Here is a 15,210-nt window from a genome sequence, read left to right as displayed (position 1 = left end):
GCAAGGTCTATGAGCAGGTACAAGGCCTGCAGGAGGCCTGAGAGCAGGCGCAGTTATGGCAGGGGAAGCCTTGAAGGGGTCGGCCATTGGACAGGCCTGGTTAGGGCTGGTTGGAGCCAGCCAACCAGGGCAGGTTATCAGCAGACCAAGGGCTGGGCCCCTGCATACAAGGAGGGCTACAAATGGGCATTTCCCTGCCCTTAAATAGGGCTGGGCTGGCAGGTCGGCTGGCCAACCAGGCCAGCACACAGCCCCATAAATAGGGCTATGTGGGGGCAAGGAAGTCGGCCAGCAGGGCTGGCTGGTTGGTGTAAATAGAGGGCCACCAGCCCCTGTAAAAGGGCCCCCTTGGGGTCTCATATCATCATCTCTGGAGCAGCCACTTGAGGAGCAGTTTGGAGCAGCAGTTCAGCACCCTTTGGCCCACTTCCAGGAGGACAAAGAAGGCTGAGGAGCCGCAGACATAGCTCAATGGAAGCTGCCAACCTAGGCTGTACACTCAGGTAGCAAGGTGGAGAGATCAGACACGGAGACTAATTCTACAGTCTAATCTGATTTCTTCCTGCTTGTCGTCAAATCACGGGCACGGGGACTTGGTTTCTCCTCCAAGCCAACCTCGTTGGTTGCAAGCTTCCAGATAGATCTAATTACGTAAAAACTCATGCTTCCTTATTCCCAACGAGCCCCAAAACTCCCTAGATGAATCTAGTATGCCACATGTCATAAATGTAGGGTCCTTCCTTAATGCATTATTTACCCCTCTCTTGGGATATCTTTTAAAACATTTGCCCCTAGGCACATTTAATGCATTAAAGTCCCTTAGCCTTAGATCCACCTAGTCTAGTGCCATGTCACCCACACCAAGGACCTTGACCTTTATTCCTTTTTGATCATTTACATGAAGCCCAAACAAATATAATACAATTATTGATCCTTTAAAGAAAAATGCCGACTGACCCTTCCGAGGTCATGTTACCTCGACTTGAGCGTAACATTCCTTCCCTCTTCAGCATCAGCGTCCTCGATGATAAAGTCTGGGAACACTCTCCGTAACTGGTATACGGATTTCCAGGTAGCTTCTGATAGAGGTAGACCATGCCATGTAACCAACACCGTGGGTATCTTCCGATTGCATACTTGCATTGTTCCTCGATCCAGGATTCTTATTGGTCTGTGTCTTGCATTATCCTCTATCTGTTGAAACAAAACAACACCTTCGATTAGTGAGTCACCAGTATGCAAAAATTTCTTTAAACGAGAAACATGAAACACTAGGTGCACCTTACAACCCTGTGGCAATTCTAATTTATAGGCTACCTTGCCTATTCTTTTTAGAATTAACCATGGCCCACAATATCGAGGTGATAACTTAGCACACTCTCCTACAGTCAAAGACTAAGAGTGCGAAGGAACTCTGAGAAAAACTTTTTCTCCTTCCTTAAATTCTCTAGCGGATCGATTTTCATCCGCATACGTCTTAGCTCTATTCATAGCTTGGCGGATGTTAGCTCTCGCAAGTGCCAGCATCTCCCGCATCTGAACCACAAAGTTCGCGGCACTAGGCACTTTCTGAAGTATTCCAACTATAGTTGGATTCACTGGTCTATAACCATAGTTCAGCTCAAACGGACTGAACCTTGTAGAGGAATGTTTTCTATCATTGTAGGCAAACTCTAACAATGGCAACCACTTGTCCCATGTATGTTGCCTCAATGACACATATGCTCTAACCATATCCTCTAAAATTTGGTTGATTCTTTCCGTCTGACCATCCGTTTCTGGATGATCCCCACTACTCATTCCCAACTCAGTCCTTAGTGTCTCAAATACCGCAATCCAAAAATGACCGGTAAATTTGACATCTCTGTCTGACACTATGGATTCGGGTAATCCATGCAGACGAAATATATGTCTAATAAACAAATCCGCCACTTGCGGGGCACTAACAGATTCTCTAGTTGGAATGAAGTGAGCCATCTTGGTAAGACGATCAACCACCACAAGGATAGAATCATATCCACCTTGTGTCGTAGGCAGACCTACAATAAAGTCCATGGAAATGCTCTCCCACTTACTTAGTGGTATCTCCAAGGGCTGTAAAAGTCCGGGTGGCTTCACCCGCTCTGCCTTACTTACCTGACACGAAAAACAACGTGTCACATATTCATGAATATGCTTTTTCATCTTTGGCTAAAAGAAATCTCGCTTCACGAGATTATATGTCTTCTCGACTCCTGGATGTCCCGCACATGGGCTATCATGGCATTGTCAAATGACTCTCTGCCTGAGATCATTCTGATTAGGTACTACTACCTTGCCATTTCTTTTCAGCATACCATCACTTATGGCATATCTTGCATAAGTTTGGCCTTTTTTGGATGCCAGGTCATCCTTTTCCCCGGGTTTGAACACATGAGCCTTAGGCCAAAGGCTCCGGACGAACTCGTCTACCTTTTGAGTTTCTCTAATCTCGGTCATTAGAGCACTCTCTAACACCGTGAAACTCATGTTATGCATAATGCGTGACAACGCATCATCAACTTTATTATCCTTCCCTCTTCGGTACCGGATCGTCAAATTAAACTCCTGCATGAGTTCTACCCACCTAGCTTGGTGGCCTCTCAAGTCAGGTTGTTTACAAAAATGTTTCAGAGTATCATGATCAACATCCACATAAAACTCTGATCCATACAAATAATGTCTCCATGTTTTCAAAGCATGGACAACAGCATACAACTCTAATTCATGAGTTGGCCAATTTCGTTGAGAGGGAGAAAGCTTCTTGCTTTCAAAGGCTACTGGCCTTCCCTCTTGAAGGAGAACTGCTCCTACTGCAATGCCACTTGCATCGGTTTCAAGGAGAAACGATTTCTGGGGATCAACTATTTTTAACACCAGTCCTTTGACCACAGCTTATTTTATGGTGTTAAAACTTTCCTGTTGATTCTGTCCCCATATAAAAGATACTTTATCTGAGGTCAGATCAGTCAATGGCAATACTATTTCAGAATATCCTTTGATATGCCTTTGATAAAATTGGACAAATCCCAAGAATGATCGCAAAGCGGTCAAACTCTGAGGGATTGGCCAAGTCAGTATCGCAGCCACTTTCTTTGGATCCATTTCTATCCCCTCAGGAGTAATTATGAATCCTAAATATTCAAGTCTTACCATACACAGTATAGTTTTCTTTTTATTTACATAAAGACTGGCTTTTCTCAAAGTATTGAACACTATTCTTAAGTGTTCATAATGCTCAGTAATACTCTTACTGAATACCAGAATATCGTCAATAAAGTGTACTACAAACTTTCCGATATACGGACGTAGTAAATCGTTCATAAGCATGACGAATGTAGCTGGAGCATTGGTAAGTCCAAAGGGCATTACAAAAAACTCATAATGTCTAAACCTGCTTCTAAAAGCGGTTTTATACACATCTTCGGTTCTAATACGGATCTGATGGTAGCCACACTTAAGGTCTATCTTACTGAAAATTACGGCCCCATGTAATGCATCTAGCAAATCATCGATCCGAGCCATCGGATACATGTGCTTAATAGTGATATTATTCAATGCTCTATAATCTATACAGAGACGAAAAGTATCATCTTTCTTCTTCTTTAATATCACTGGCGAAGCAAAAGGTGAGAAACTTGGTTGAATCTGCCCCAACTTGAGGTATTCTTCCAGTTGCCTTCGCATCTCCGCCTCTTCAGTAAAACTCAACCTATAGGGAGGTCTATTTACAGGTTCTGCCCCCCGGATTAGTTCAATCTTATGCTGAACATTCCGCTCTGGAGGTAACCCATAAGGTAGCTCATCCCTAAAACAATCAGAGAACTCCTCTGTTATTTGATCAACCAGCTTGGCCATCTCCCCATTTTGAGCAACATCAGTGCTAGCCGAAGAATCATCAACCGGCTCTACCGATGCTGTACAAAGAAACAAAAACTCTTCTTGAGCTTTTCGGATTTCCATCACGGAAACCAACGGTCCTTGAGGTATATCCCTCTCACCTCGTAAGACATACAACACATCATTCATCTTGAATTGATAAATGTGCTTTTTCCAATCTATGGCTGGATTCTTCCTAGAATGCCAAGCCTTACCCAAGGCTATGTCTGCATGAGCAAGCTTAGTCATTTCAAAATCAAGCTTCTCAGCATAGTCCTGAATTCGAAGCTCCACCAACTGGGTAACCCTTTGGTCCCATACTTCAGTTGAACTTCCATCTGCCATCCTGACTGTATATGCATAGTCAGATGGGCTAGTTTTTAATTTCATCCTCTTTACGAGCTTGGAGTTAATTACATTGTGCGTTGACGCTGAGTCAAACAACACAATGACCTGATGATTAGCTACTTGCCCTCTCATCTTAATTAACTCCGTATCATTAAAGGCTGTATACCCCGTTGCTGCGGGCTTTGACATGATATTATTAGGTGCACTAGTTACTAACTTAGCAACAGACACACATAACAAAAAAGGTACTGACCTTTGAGAAGATCCCGCTAGCTGAATCTGCATCTATTCTGCTCTAGGACTTCCCTCCATTTCCACGTCGCATTCTGAGACCATCATCTCAGCCATCCGACGATCTTTGTTCCGTGGACAATCTTTCCACTGATGTCACGCACCGTTCTTTCACAATCACGATCAAAATTGTAGCAAGATAATAATCACGAATGAACAAGAAGAGAGATTGTAGTATGAATCAAACTGATGAATCTTTACAATAATATTGAAGAAGAATCACTCCGTGAAGGAGCTCGATACCACCCGTCCACCCCCGAGCTATCTCACTCTCACTCTCACTCTCACTCGCATGAAGATGTTCAAATCAGATGATCAAACGATCAAATCTGAATCACACTCTCACTCTCACTCTCACTCTCAAAATATCTTGATCTTATCTTCTTCTTTGCGCTGCCTCGATTCGCGTGCGCTATTGTCACTTTCGCAGCGCCTCGATATGCGTGCCTTCTCTTCACTCGAGCAACCTCGATATGCGTGTCTTCTCTTCTCTTTCGCGCAGCCTCGATATGCGTGCGTTGGGATTGTGTCTTCTCCTTCTCACGATCTCCTCTTCTTTTATAGCCTTTCACGACTCCAAAATAAGCCGCCAAAAACCTCCAAAATCGGCCAAAAACAGCTTTTCTCGGAAAGCGTGCGTGTGCTTTTCACCTTCTTTTAGCATGCGCTTATGATAGCAAACGCATGAAAACGGCCCTGTTCGGAGCATCACCACGCCTGCCTCGTACATCCAATGGACAAGCTCAATAGCTCATCTCGAAGATTGGACCCTCTTCTTTCCCTTTGCATTTGACCTTTCATGGCTAATTCTTCCATCTCGACCTCCATCTAATGCCTGCAACTCTTGACACGGAAATCTAGATGCACTTTTAGCTCAAAACCACTTTGTTAGCAACTCCTGAGCTCCATACAGGCATGCAAACGAGTGAACCACAAATTTTTCACTAGAACAAAGTTTTTTTACTCAACAAGATCTAAAACTCTCTCATACAGAGTTTCTTCAAATTATTTCTCTAACCAACTCAAAATCAAGCTGCAAAATCTAGCCGACACCATAATGGACAAAAACCAAAATTTTTCGACCAACACCAAACTTTCCCAAAACCTTCAAAACATCAAAACCATCCTTTTTGAACACTATCTGTGATATATATTCCAAAATATTTCATATACAAAATTGGAGCGTCACAACTGATAAGGCTGAAGGCAACCAAAACATAAGCCTTCTCTCCTCGCTTTTTCGCTTTGCTTTGGGTTCAAAGAGGACTTCGACCTGCCATTGGTGTTCGTTTTCTTTTTATTCCAATGGTGGTACTTGATTTAGGAGTCTCAACTGGTTTTGCCTGCTTGGCTTGACCACTAGGCTGTGAGGCACCCCCTTTGCTAATCCACTTCTTTTTAAACCCAGTTTTCTTCGGGTACCCATACTGAGTCCCAACCTGCACAAACCCACTTGGTCTGTTCCCTTTTGCATCTTCATAGTTCAGGGCTATGGCAATTGCTTCATCTAGCGTGTTCGCATACTTAGCCCGAACTTCCATCTTTATTCGATCATTCAATCCAAAGATAAAATCTTTTACTCGGATTGACTGAGGTAGGGGTTCATCAACCTTCATTACACTTTCTCTAAACTTATCAGTGTATTCTGCCACTGATAAATTTCTCTGACGAAGGTTTCGATACTAATCCCAAGCTCGGGATGCTTCGTCAGGAGGTAGGAAGTGTTTTCTAAATTCTTTTTTAAACCCCTCCCAGGTAGTGGATGCTACTCCATCTTTCTACTGTTTTATCCACCACCTATCCGCTGCCTCATTAAACATATGGGTGGCCTCGCAAATTTTCTTCATGTCATTCCTGATTTCACAAATGGCGTATGCCTCGTCCCATTTGTGTAACCAGGTGTCAATGATATCGGAACTACCGTCAGACATCCGACCAGAATACTTTTCTGGCCTATAATTGGCAATATTAGGCACCTTAGCCCTCCTAGGCTCGACCGTAAGAACACTGGACTCTGGTTCCATCGGAGATTTACCTTTCTCCACACGAGATGGTCTGACAGACATACTATGCACCATTTTTTTGAGTTCAAACTGCCCCACATTTGTTTGTAACTGTTGCGCTAAAATCTATTGCAAGGCATCCTCTAACATTGCAATTCTGCCAGACAATGTATGGCCTGCTAGGCGCGACACCTGCGGGGTCGGCCGGACTCCCGACTTTACGGGATCCATCCTGGAAGCTTCTTCTTCTACTTCCATTCAGGTCAATGGGTGTTTTTTTTTTAAAAATAAATAATAAATAAAACACCGCTTGAAACTGTAATTACAAATCGAAAATCCAGCTTCCAACTTTACAACTGACAAAGCATATATTACACTGAAACCAAACCCACTTTTCCCTATACTAGGGAAACTCCTGCAATTCTAAGTTGACTCAAACCCTTGAATCCAAAAGCATAATTTCGCTCCCAATCCAGCTCACACACCTCGAAGCTTTAGAAATTTAACCAAAATAAAATAGAGGGAATAAAGAGTCGAAAGCCCCCTGGTATATCCACACGAACAACACACGCTTCCTGCTTCTAAGGGACTGTTCACGCGCAGGGCCTCGAGCTAGGCAACGCTATGGTCCTTTGTCGATCGAACTTTTCGACGCAGCCCAACATTAACGATCCATTATGAACCAAAAAAAAGAGCTGATCGTTTATCGCGTCGAAAGGCCTCCACATAACGCAGATATTCCGATTAATTTCCCTGGTCCTAAGCTAGCTCCAGGTTGACGAACAGAATCACGATAATTAATTACAAACTAGCCCATGCTCACTGGCCCTTCCCGCGATGTCATGGAGTCCTGAAGGTAACCACCCGTAATCCTTGCATGATGCCAAATTATAAGCATGCAGCTGTACGCGATCCTGCTCTCCTGCAACGATGCTGACCAGCCATTCCTACACCTGTGGTTTAGCTGTCTCGTCCGTTGCGCCATCACCTACGGTAGCTAATCCCGTGACCACCTACGTGAACCGTACGCTCCTACGATAGCTGCGTCATCGCCTACAGAAGCTATTCCCGTGACCACCCGATAGCACACGTCGCTCGCCGTTCATCCAGGCTACCCAATACAACCTGCGCTCCCTTCGTACGCAACTCGTATGAATCCCATCATCCAGCCTAAGCGCTCTGATACCAAATTTTACAGTCTAATCTGATTTCTTCCTGCTCGTCAAATCACGGGCACGGGCACTTGGTTTCTCCTCCAAGCCAACCTCATTGGTTGCAAGCTTCCAGATAGATCTAATTACGTAAAAACTCATGCTTGCTTATTCCCAACGAGCCCCAAAATTCCCTAGATGAATCTAGCATGCCACATGTCATAAATGTAGGGTCCTTCCTTAATGCATTATTTACCCCTCTCTTGGGATATCTTTTAAAACATTTGCCCCTAGGCACATTTAATGCATTAAGGTCCCTTAGCCTTAGATCCATCTAGTCTAGTGCCGTGTCACCCACACCAAGGACCTTGACCTTTATTCCTTTTTGATAATTTACATGAAGCCCAAACAAATATAATACAATTATTGATCCTTTAAAGGAAAATGCCGACTGACCCTTCTGAGGTCATGTTACCTCGACTTGAGCGTAACAACTAAGGTCTACATACACTCGAGGTGGAACACGCAGACTCCGGGATCTAGGAGTGTCTAGGAGGTAGTAGGACAGCATCTTTTGGTGAGGACAAAGGACCACGGTTTGGTGGGACTTTGACCCTCTATTGTACTGTGTCCATTGGACGGAATTATTTCTCTCTCTTCGAGCATTGTCTATTTCATCTATGTGAGACATGATAAGTAAAGAAGTTTGTGATTCCACCCACACCACACACTGTGTGAGCTCCTGGACTATTCTATCAGTCTTCCGCTGTGCGTACCCTCTGTTGGTCGATTTCTAACACCCTTTAGATGCATCTTTCAAAGAAAGAAACAAATCTCTGCATGAAGTTATGTACTTAGAAGCACCACTGTGAAAGTACCAAGTACTAAATGCATCAGTGACAGCCATGTATGAATCATGAACTGAGATTATATTAGCATGTGACAACAGAATCCTAATCATGATGAGCAATAGTAGTTGATTTATCCTTCTCATGTGAAGTAATTGCAAGGCTAGCATGTTTCTTCTTCTTTTCTAATTCAATGCACTTAAAATGTCATGTTCTAGCTTTCTACAGCAGTGGCATCTTTTCTTTTTCTTATCTGCATTCCTATTGCCATTAGAAGTGTTAACAAAATTATTCTTAGGTCTCCCAAAAGACATTACCCTTAAGATGGGTAAATGCTTTATCACCATTAAAAGAGGCATTCTGATTTGATGGCTTTGCTCTTGCAAAAACAAAGACACAAGCAGATCAAAGGTAAAGTGGTTTGCATTGCCCATTGCCACCGAGCTCAAAGTGGTTGCAACCCCTTGATATGAATCACAAAGTCCACTAAGTGTGGTGGACATAATCTGACTATTTGGCACAACTTCGTCAATGTTGGCCAACGATTCCTTAAAGTCCTCGACTTTGGTCAAACATGCATTCAAGCTTTCTCCCTCATCCATTTCCAAGGCATCCAACTGCTTTCTCAAGTATGTGACTCCTGTTTCATTGTGGATCTTATATAAAGAGGCCAATTTATCCCAAGAATCCTTTCCGGTTTTGCAAGGCTTGATGTGAGAAATTATCACTCTTTTAACTGGCAAAGCAACATGCCAAACACATGATCTTGGACTCAACAAACTATGGTGATGTTAGAAATGAACCAAATAGAGGGTATCCCACAATGGAAGACCGAACATAGTGTCCCAGGATTTCACACAAAAGTGTTTAACTACGGAAGCCAAAACTTATCTACTTGTGTGTACTCAACATACATGTGTGTGTGCGAGCCGATAAGTAGGCATTGCTCTACGAGAGAGAGAGAACCGACAAAAGATATATTTTCGTCCACAACTCGACACAATACAAAAGAGTCCAGAGTCCCACAAAACCGTGGTCCTTTGTTCTTACAAAAAGTTGTCCTACTACCTCCCTCGGACTTCTAGATCCCTGAGCCCGCATGCTCCTTGCCGAGCTTCTATAGACTATAGTCTCCGTGCCTTGATCTCTACACCTTGCTGCCCTAACTGTCAGCCTAGGTATGCAGCTTCCTGTGAGCTATGTCTACAGGTCCTTGCCACCTCCCTTGAATTCATGGAAGCCCTTCTGGCTGGCTGTGTACTGCTCCAATCAGCTCTTGAACTACTGCTCTAGATAATGCATGATGCGCCCCTTGGGCTCCCCTTTTATAGAGGCTGGTAGCCCACCAATCAACAGACCTGGTAGGGACAAGAAGATAGAGAGCCCCTTGGAAATACATCCTGCTTTTGCTGGGTTGAAGCAAGCTATTCAGTCAAATCTAGCACAATGAATTGCAGGAATGTTGTGCCTCCAAACGACCCAACAGCCTGTTTTAACTGACCCACCCAGTCTATAACAAGCAACCTAAACGGATTCAAGCACTCAATGCTGTCCTTCACCTTCAGAAACGTTTCTGACTCCTCATTTGACCATCTCTCTAGAACTGAAATACAAAAGGGCATACAAGGAAATGAAAGAACTGAAATCTGAGAATGAAAATTTCAGAAAAGATCTAACATCTTTGTAGGGTAAGCATGCAAAATTTACACAAAAAACACCGAAGGGGAAGCCACAATACTAGGATGAAAAGATGCAGTAAAAAAAGGCACAACAGCCCCCAAAAAGGAGTTCATTTCTGATGCCTTAGAAGAGGATAAAAGGAGGAATAACAATGCATTCAATCTCATAGAGGGAAGCCTTGTTCACCAAAATCGGCATGAATCAATCTCACATGTGAGAGAGCTTGGAGAGTGGGCAAGGCGGTGTCTAACTCATGGGATGAGAATACAACATAAGCTGAGTATGGTAGTGTGGAATTCTAATGGTACCCTTTGGTTTGACCCAAGAGTTTCTCAGAGACCTACACCGATAGAGATGTGATTTTCTATATGGAGACACATGAGAGCCCAGATAGGGGGCTGCCCACAGTGACAGGGTATACTTGGGAGTCAGCCCACCAAGAGAGAGATGAGGAGAGACAGCGAGGTATGGGTCTTTGGAGGTGTGGCAGTTCTCTTCAGATCATAGTTGAGACCACATGGGGTGTCAAGTGTCGAGAACAGGTGGGGACCACCCCCTTGATGCGGGCTATGAAGTATAGAGTGTGGCTGATAAAATAGATATGTTTATGCTTCTAGGTGACTCATGACGATTCCTGCACTCGTAAAGCTTAGAGCACGGCAGCAATTATAGGCAACAACTTCACACATGTGACGAGCATCACTAGAAAGAATCTCTCTTTGCAAAATCTCACTCGGAGAATGGACTTCCCCCTCCGATGCGAGAGCATTGTAACTACAAAGTCATCCACGGTTGAGAAGGTTGTACACAAATAGTTCTAAGATCCTGTTTAGGCCCCTCACTTTCAATTCTACAAGTAGTATAAGCAATAACAGGCGGCATAGTGTGAATCCCCCATTACTCAATCGAAAGATCTATAGTAAAGGTCTTGCACACAGGAAAAGAAAAATGAATTAAAAGAAGCCACTATGCATGCAAAACACTTTTTCTTACCTGTCAAAAAGGAAATTTGCGATACGAGGCCTCTGCAAAAGATACTCAATGGCAACAAATATTGGTGATAGCAAACGAATAAGTGGATCATCTTGGCTTAAACCTTTCCTGTTCATGGCACCTGCACAGTTTAGAAGCACAAGGCCTCTGGAGGAAAACAGCCATATCATTGATTTTTGCATTGTTTTTACAGGATAGTTCATACATTCAATTCTCATAATTGACCTAGCAATATTTAGGAGAAACTGTAATGCTTCTTTACAAGAAGTCATTCAAATATTTTGACCCTTTGTGTAAGACATAATACTACCTAAATAATCTCTCTCCACCAATTGCTGCAGCTGCTAAAGATGTGAGAGACCCAATAGAATTTCCAATCAACACTGCCCCTTCCTCTGCAAACTCCTTTGCAAAGTCTGCCAAATCCCCAAAAGTTGTCAAAGGAGCTTGTGATTACTAGCATACTACTAGAACTATATGCCTATGATATGTAGGGGAAAAACCAAAAAGCTCTGAATTCAACCATACTGAGGACCCTTTTCACCACTCTAGTAAAAAAAAGGGGGACTACCACAAAGGAGCTCTGCCCATAGCTCTGGGCCATAGTTTGCATCCTGAGGCTTGTCTGAAGCCCCAAATCCCAATAGATCAATAGCATACACCCTGTAATTGTCGGTAAGATAAGGAATCAACTTTGCGAAATGGCCAGCATTCCCACCTGAAAACTCATCCACACAAGAGTTTAGCAAAGAACTCCATGCAAGTGAAAGCAAGAAAGGTTTCACATGAGACAAAATGTTGGGAATACTCTCTCTCTCTCTCCTTGTTTCTTCTCCAGAGGACAATGTTTGGATTATGGTTTCCAGCATCACTAGTTGGAGCATTTGGATCACTCACTGCAGCTTGGTGATGGGAGGTCACCAGGTTCCTCGGGCTGCTACCCTCGTTGCCATTTGGTAGGATACCATCCACACTTTGCGTGCCATATGAGAGCACGAGACATGAAGATCTAGGGCGATTGCTGAGAGGCAAGCATGTATGTGCAGAGCGAGGTAGTCGCTGTATGTGTTGTTGGCTCTAGTTTTGGAAATTCCCTAGGCAGTGATCTTGGTTCTGTGAAAACATACTGGTTGACAGCTAGTTTTTCTCTTTGTTTCCCACCCGGACTATTGATTTGTATAGTTGGTTTCTCAAGCATTAACAGAAAGTTATTTTCTCTGGGATGCTACCGAGAATGGGGAGTCGCATTCTGTACCTCGGTCCGGAAGACCTTCTATCCCTAGATTCTATAAGCTAAGATGATCATGTCAATGGAGAAGGCGTGGCCCACTCTGCCAACCACCAGGTAAAGCCCAGCTACAACCTCTACATCCGAGCCACTATGCTAAGGGGCCCCTTCCAAATCCTCTGTGCTGTGGGGCAGCTTCAGAGACAGTCTCAAGGTCTCCATCAATGCAGTGGTGGCACCTTCCGAGAATCCACGTGCACTTGCTCCAACAATGGGCCAATGGAAAGATCCCCATGGGCAACAATCCATAAGAAGTGAAACCGGCTTTCAGTTAACTAAAGGGCAGTAAATTGTAACTAACTTAGCAACCACGTCATTTACAGCGACATTACATATCTTTCAACCACTTCATTAAGCATAAAACCACTTAGAAACAACTTTGAAAAAAAAACTGGATGGAGGCTAGAGTGCCCCTGCTCAATGAAACCAAACATGAGACACCACACTCGGCCCAAATACCTTGGCGCCCCTTTCAGTATTTATTTAATTCCTTGGGCAATGGAGAATAGTGCTCTTACACCAAGAGCTCACCCTTGCACTCTACTACACTAGCAGACCACTGCATAAGCCAGCACTTGGCTTCAAAAATGCATCCAATTCCAGTGCACCCACTAGCACCCAATTGCCAAGCAAGCAAGGAAAAAAATAGGGGTGAATATTAACCCAAGGGCAAATTTGGAGCCTTCCCCAAGTTGCCTGGGCTAATATTTACAACTGTAAATTTTATATCTTTGCCCAAAAATTGACATAACTTTCTCATACAAGCTCCGAATTTAGCCCTCCAAGTACTCAAATCCATACCAGTTGTCCATGGCAGAGGGGTAAGCTCTATCTTGCACCTCTCTATCCAGGCTTCCAGGGGTGTAGAAATGGCGGGAAAAATCAACTCGCCATCCTGTGCGTCTCTTCAAAAAAGCCAAAGCAAAAAAAAGGTTGGAGGGGGGAAAGAGTGCATGCATGAGATATGGCCACTTGGCTCCTCATTCATGCTCTAACCCTTCCAAACCAATGGAACATTGGTTTGTCCCCACATTAAAGTCCTAACCCTCTCCAACCAATGAAACATTGGTTTTCCTTGGGCCCAACTTTTAGACCAACACTTGGGCCTAGTGGGTGCTCTAGAAATCAAACTAGGGACTTCTAGGAAGTTGACGCTTCCTCTAGGCTAGTCCCCGCGGCCAGTAGGGAATTCTAGGAAGTAAACGCTACCTCCAGGCCAATCCCTCGCGGCCAAAATATCCACGGGTGTAGCCATCAGTTTAGATGCACATGAAATTCACGTCTCTGTGACAAGAAGTATGTAATCTTCCCTAGCTGGTGGCTAGTCCACCAGTGTGATCAAAAATTAAAGATGACCTCTTGGGGCACTTGCTACTCAATCCAATGTTGCTCTGTTTAAAAGGTCCAAGCAGCCATCTCTAGCTAGAGGCGACGAACGATGAGTATTGTGTACAAGAAAAATGGCACCTCCACACACTGATGCCTTGCTCTAGATGGCCAAACCACTCACGTGGATCCCATTGTATCTCAAGAAGAGGATGGCCTTCCCACAGCCAGAGGCACCACCATGACCTATCCAACTCTAAAGTGACTGCCCCTCGGTCAATGGCTTAATCCTTTCCAAAGCGGCCCACTACCCTAATTCTCTGCCATAGCGAGTCTAGCGTCCCATCCAACTCTGACCTCCATCAGACATTGGTTGAAGAAGGCCCCCGCCTCCACTCTATATTACCAAGAGTGAAAGGATCCAAGCGCTCGGGGCAGATACTGGATCCTCATGGGCACCCCTATCCGCAGAATACCCATACCAACGTGGAAGAATTGACTGTCTGTAAAGTCCATCCTTCTAAGACCTAGTAATGGAGGAGCCTATCTCTAGCATCCGCATGCCTACCCCCCTTAGGTGGGAGAGGGCTCTCGCCCATGCCTCTACCTCAATGGGAAGATGACTCCAAGCTTCAAAAGACCTGCCTGGGCCACTATCTCATTGTGCCCGGCTGATATTCCTCCGTTGTCCTAGCATGCGACCCTCCTAATCTCGAACATCCAAATGCCAAAGAAGGGGCTAGCGCTTAAACTCCTTTGGGCATTGAGGGCTGGCCCAAATGAGTCCATCAGACGGCCATGGCCACATCCTATGTAGACTCCTCCTCAAGGGTGAGCCATACCCAATGAGGGGGACCTTTGACAAGATCCACCAATGAGACTGCTGCCACTGACCGCTTGTGTCGAGGGTGTTCCTAAGAAGCCATTCACTAAAGCAAGCGCTTCCAGGGCTCCAAACTCCATGCACTACTAGCTTGCCCAAAAAGGCTCTTTAATGCATCACTGGGTCAATGATGGCAGGTCGTTCCTCTGCTAAGGACAAGACCACCATCTCCCATGCAACCCTAGCCCTACTATTCCTCGTGCCATCCTATCCCACCCACAAAAAAGTTTTGCACCAAGCACCTAAGCTTTCCCATGCATCCTCTATGAAAACACCAGCACAACACTATGTACTAGGCCATGGCTAAGAGGACCTTGTTGGCCACAACCCCTCTAGGGAGAGTTTGGCTAAGCTCCAATACAAACGCTTATACCACACAGTCTCTAGCATGGGAGCAATCTACCGCTTTGCTGAAATGTCACTGCCCACCTCAGTACCTTGTTGTCTAAACTCGTGGGATCCAAGAGCGGCTCCCTAGTCCATGGACTCCTAAACCTCCTCA

The 15,210-nt window shown here is 44.5% G+C and overlaps 1 protein-coding gene across 4 annotated transcripts in view; it reads right to left on the bottom strand.

Moving 5' to 3' along the window:
- The window catches only part of LOC147885598 (pheophytinase, chloroplastic-like), an 87,940-nt gene that overhangs the window by 30,378 nt on the left and 42,352 nt on the right, over positions 1-15,210 (bottom strand). For all 4 annotated transcript variants that reach the window (XM_087396996.1, XM_087396992.1, XM_087396995.1 and 1 more), the window contains 3 exons: positions 11,783-11,929; positions 11,522-11,627; positions 11,212-11,358 (listed from right to left, as the gene is read on the bottom strand). In XM_087396996.1, the coding sequence (XP_087253122.1) occupies positions 11,212-11,358; positions 11,522-11,627; positions 11,783-11,929 (400 nt within the window). The remainder of the gene's footprint in view (positions 1-11,211; positions 11,359-11,521; positions 11,628-11,782; positions 11,930-15,210) is intronic.

Source organism: Dipteris shenzhenensis, chromosome 25 (genome assembly GCF_047967505.1).
Source record: "Dipteris shenzhenensis isolate YYH24624 ecotype China chromosome 25, Dip_SZ_1.0, whole genome shotgun sequence".
Taxonomy (NCBI): Eukaryota; Viridiplantae; Streptophyta; class Polypodiopsida; order Gleicheniales; family Dipteridaceae; genus Dipteris; species Dipteris shenzhenensis.
This window is presented reverse-complemented; position numbering and strand designations above follow the sequence as displayed.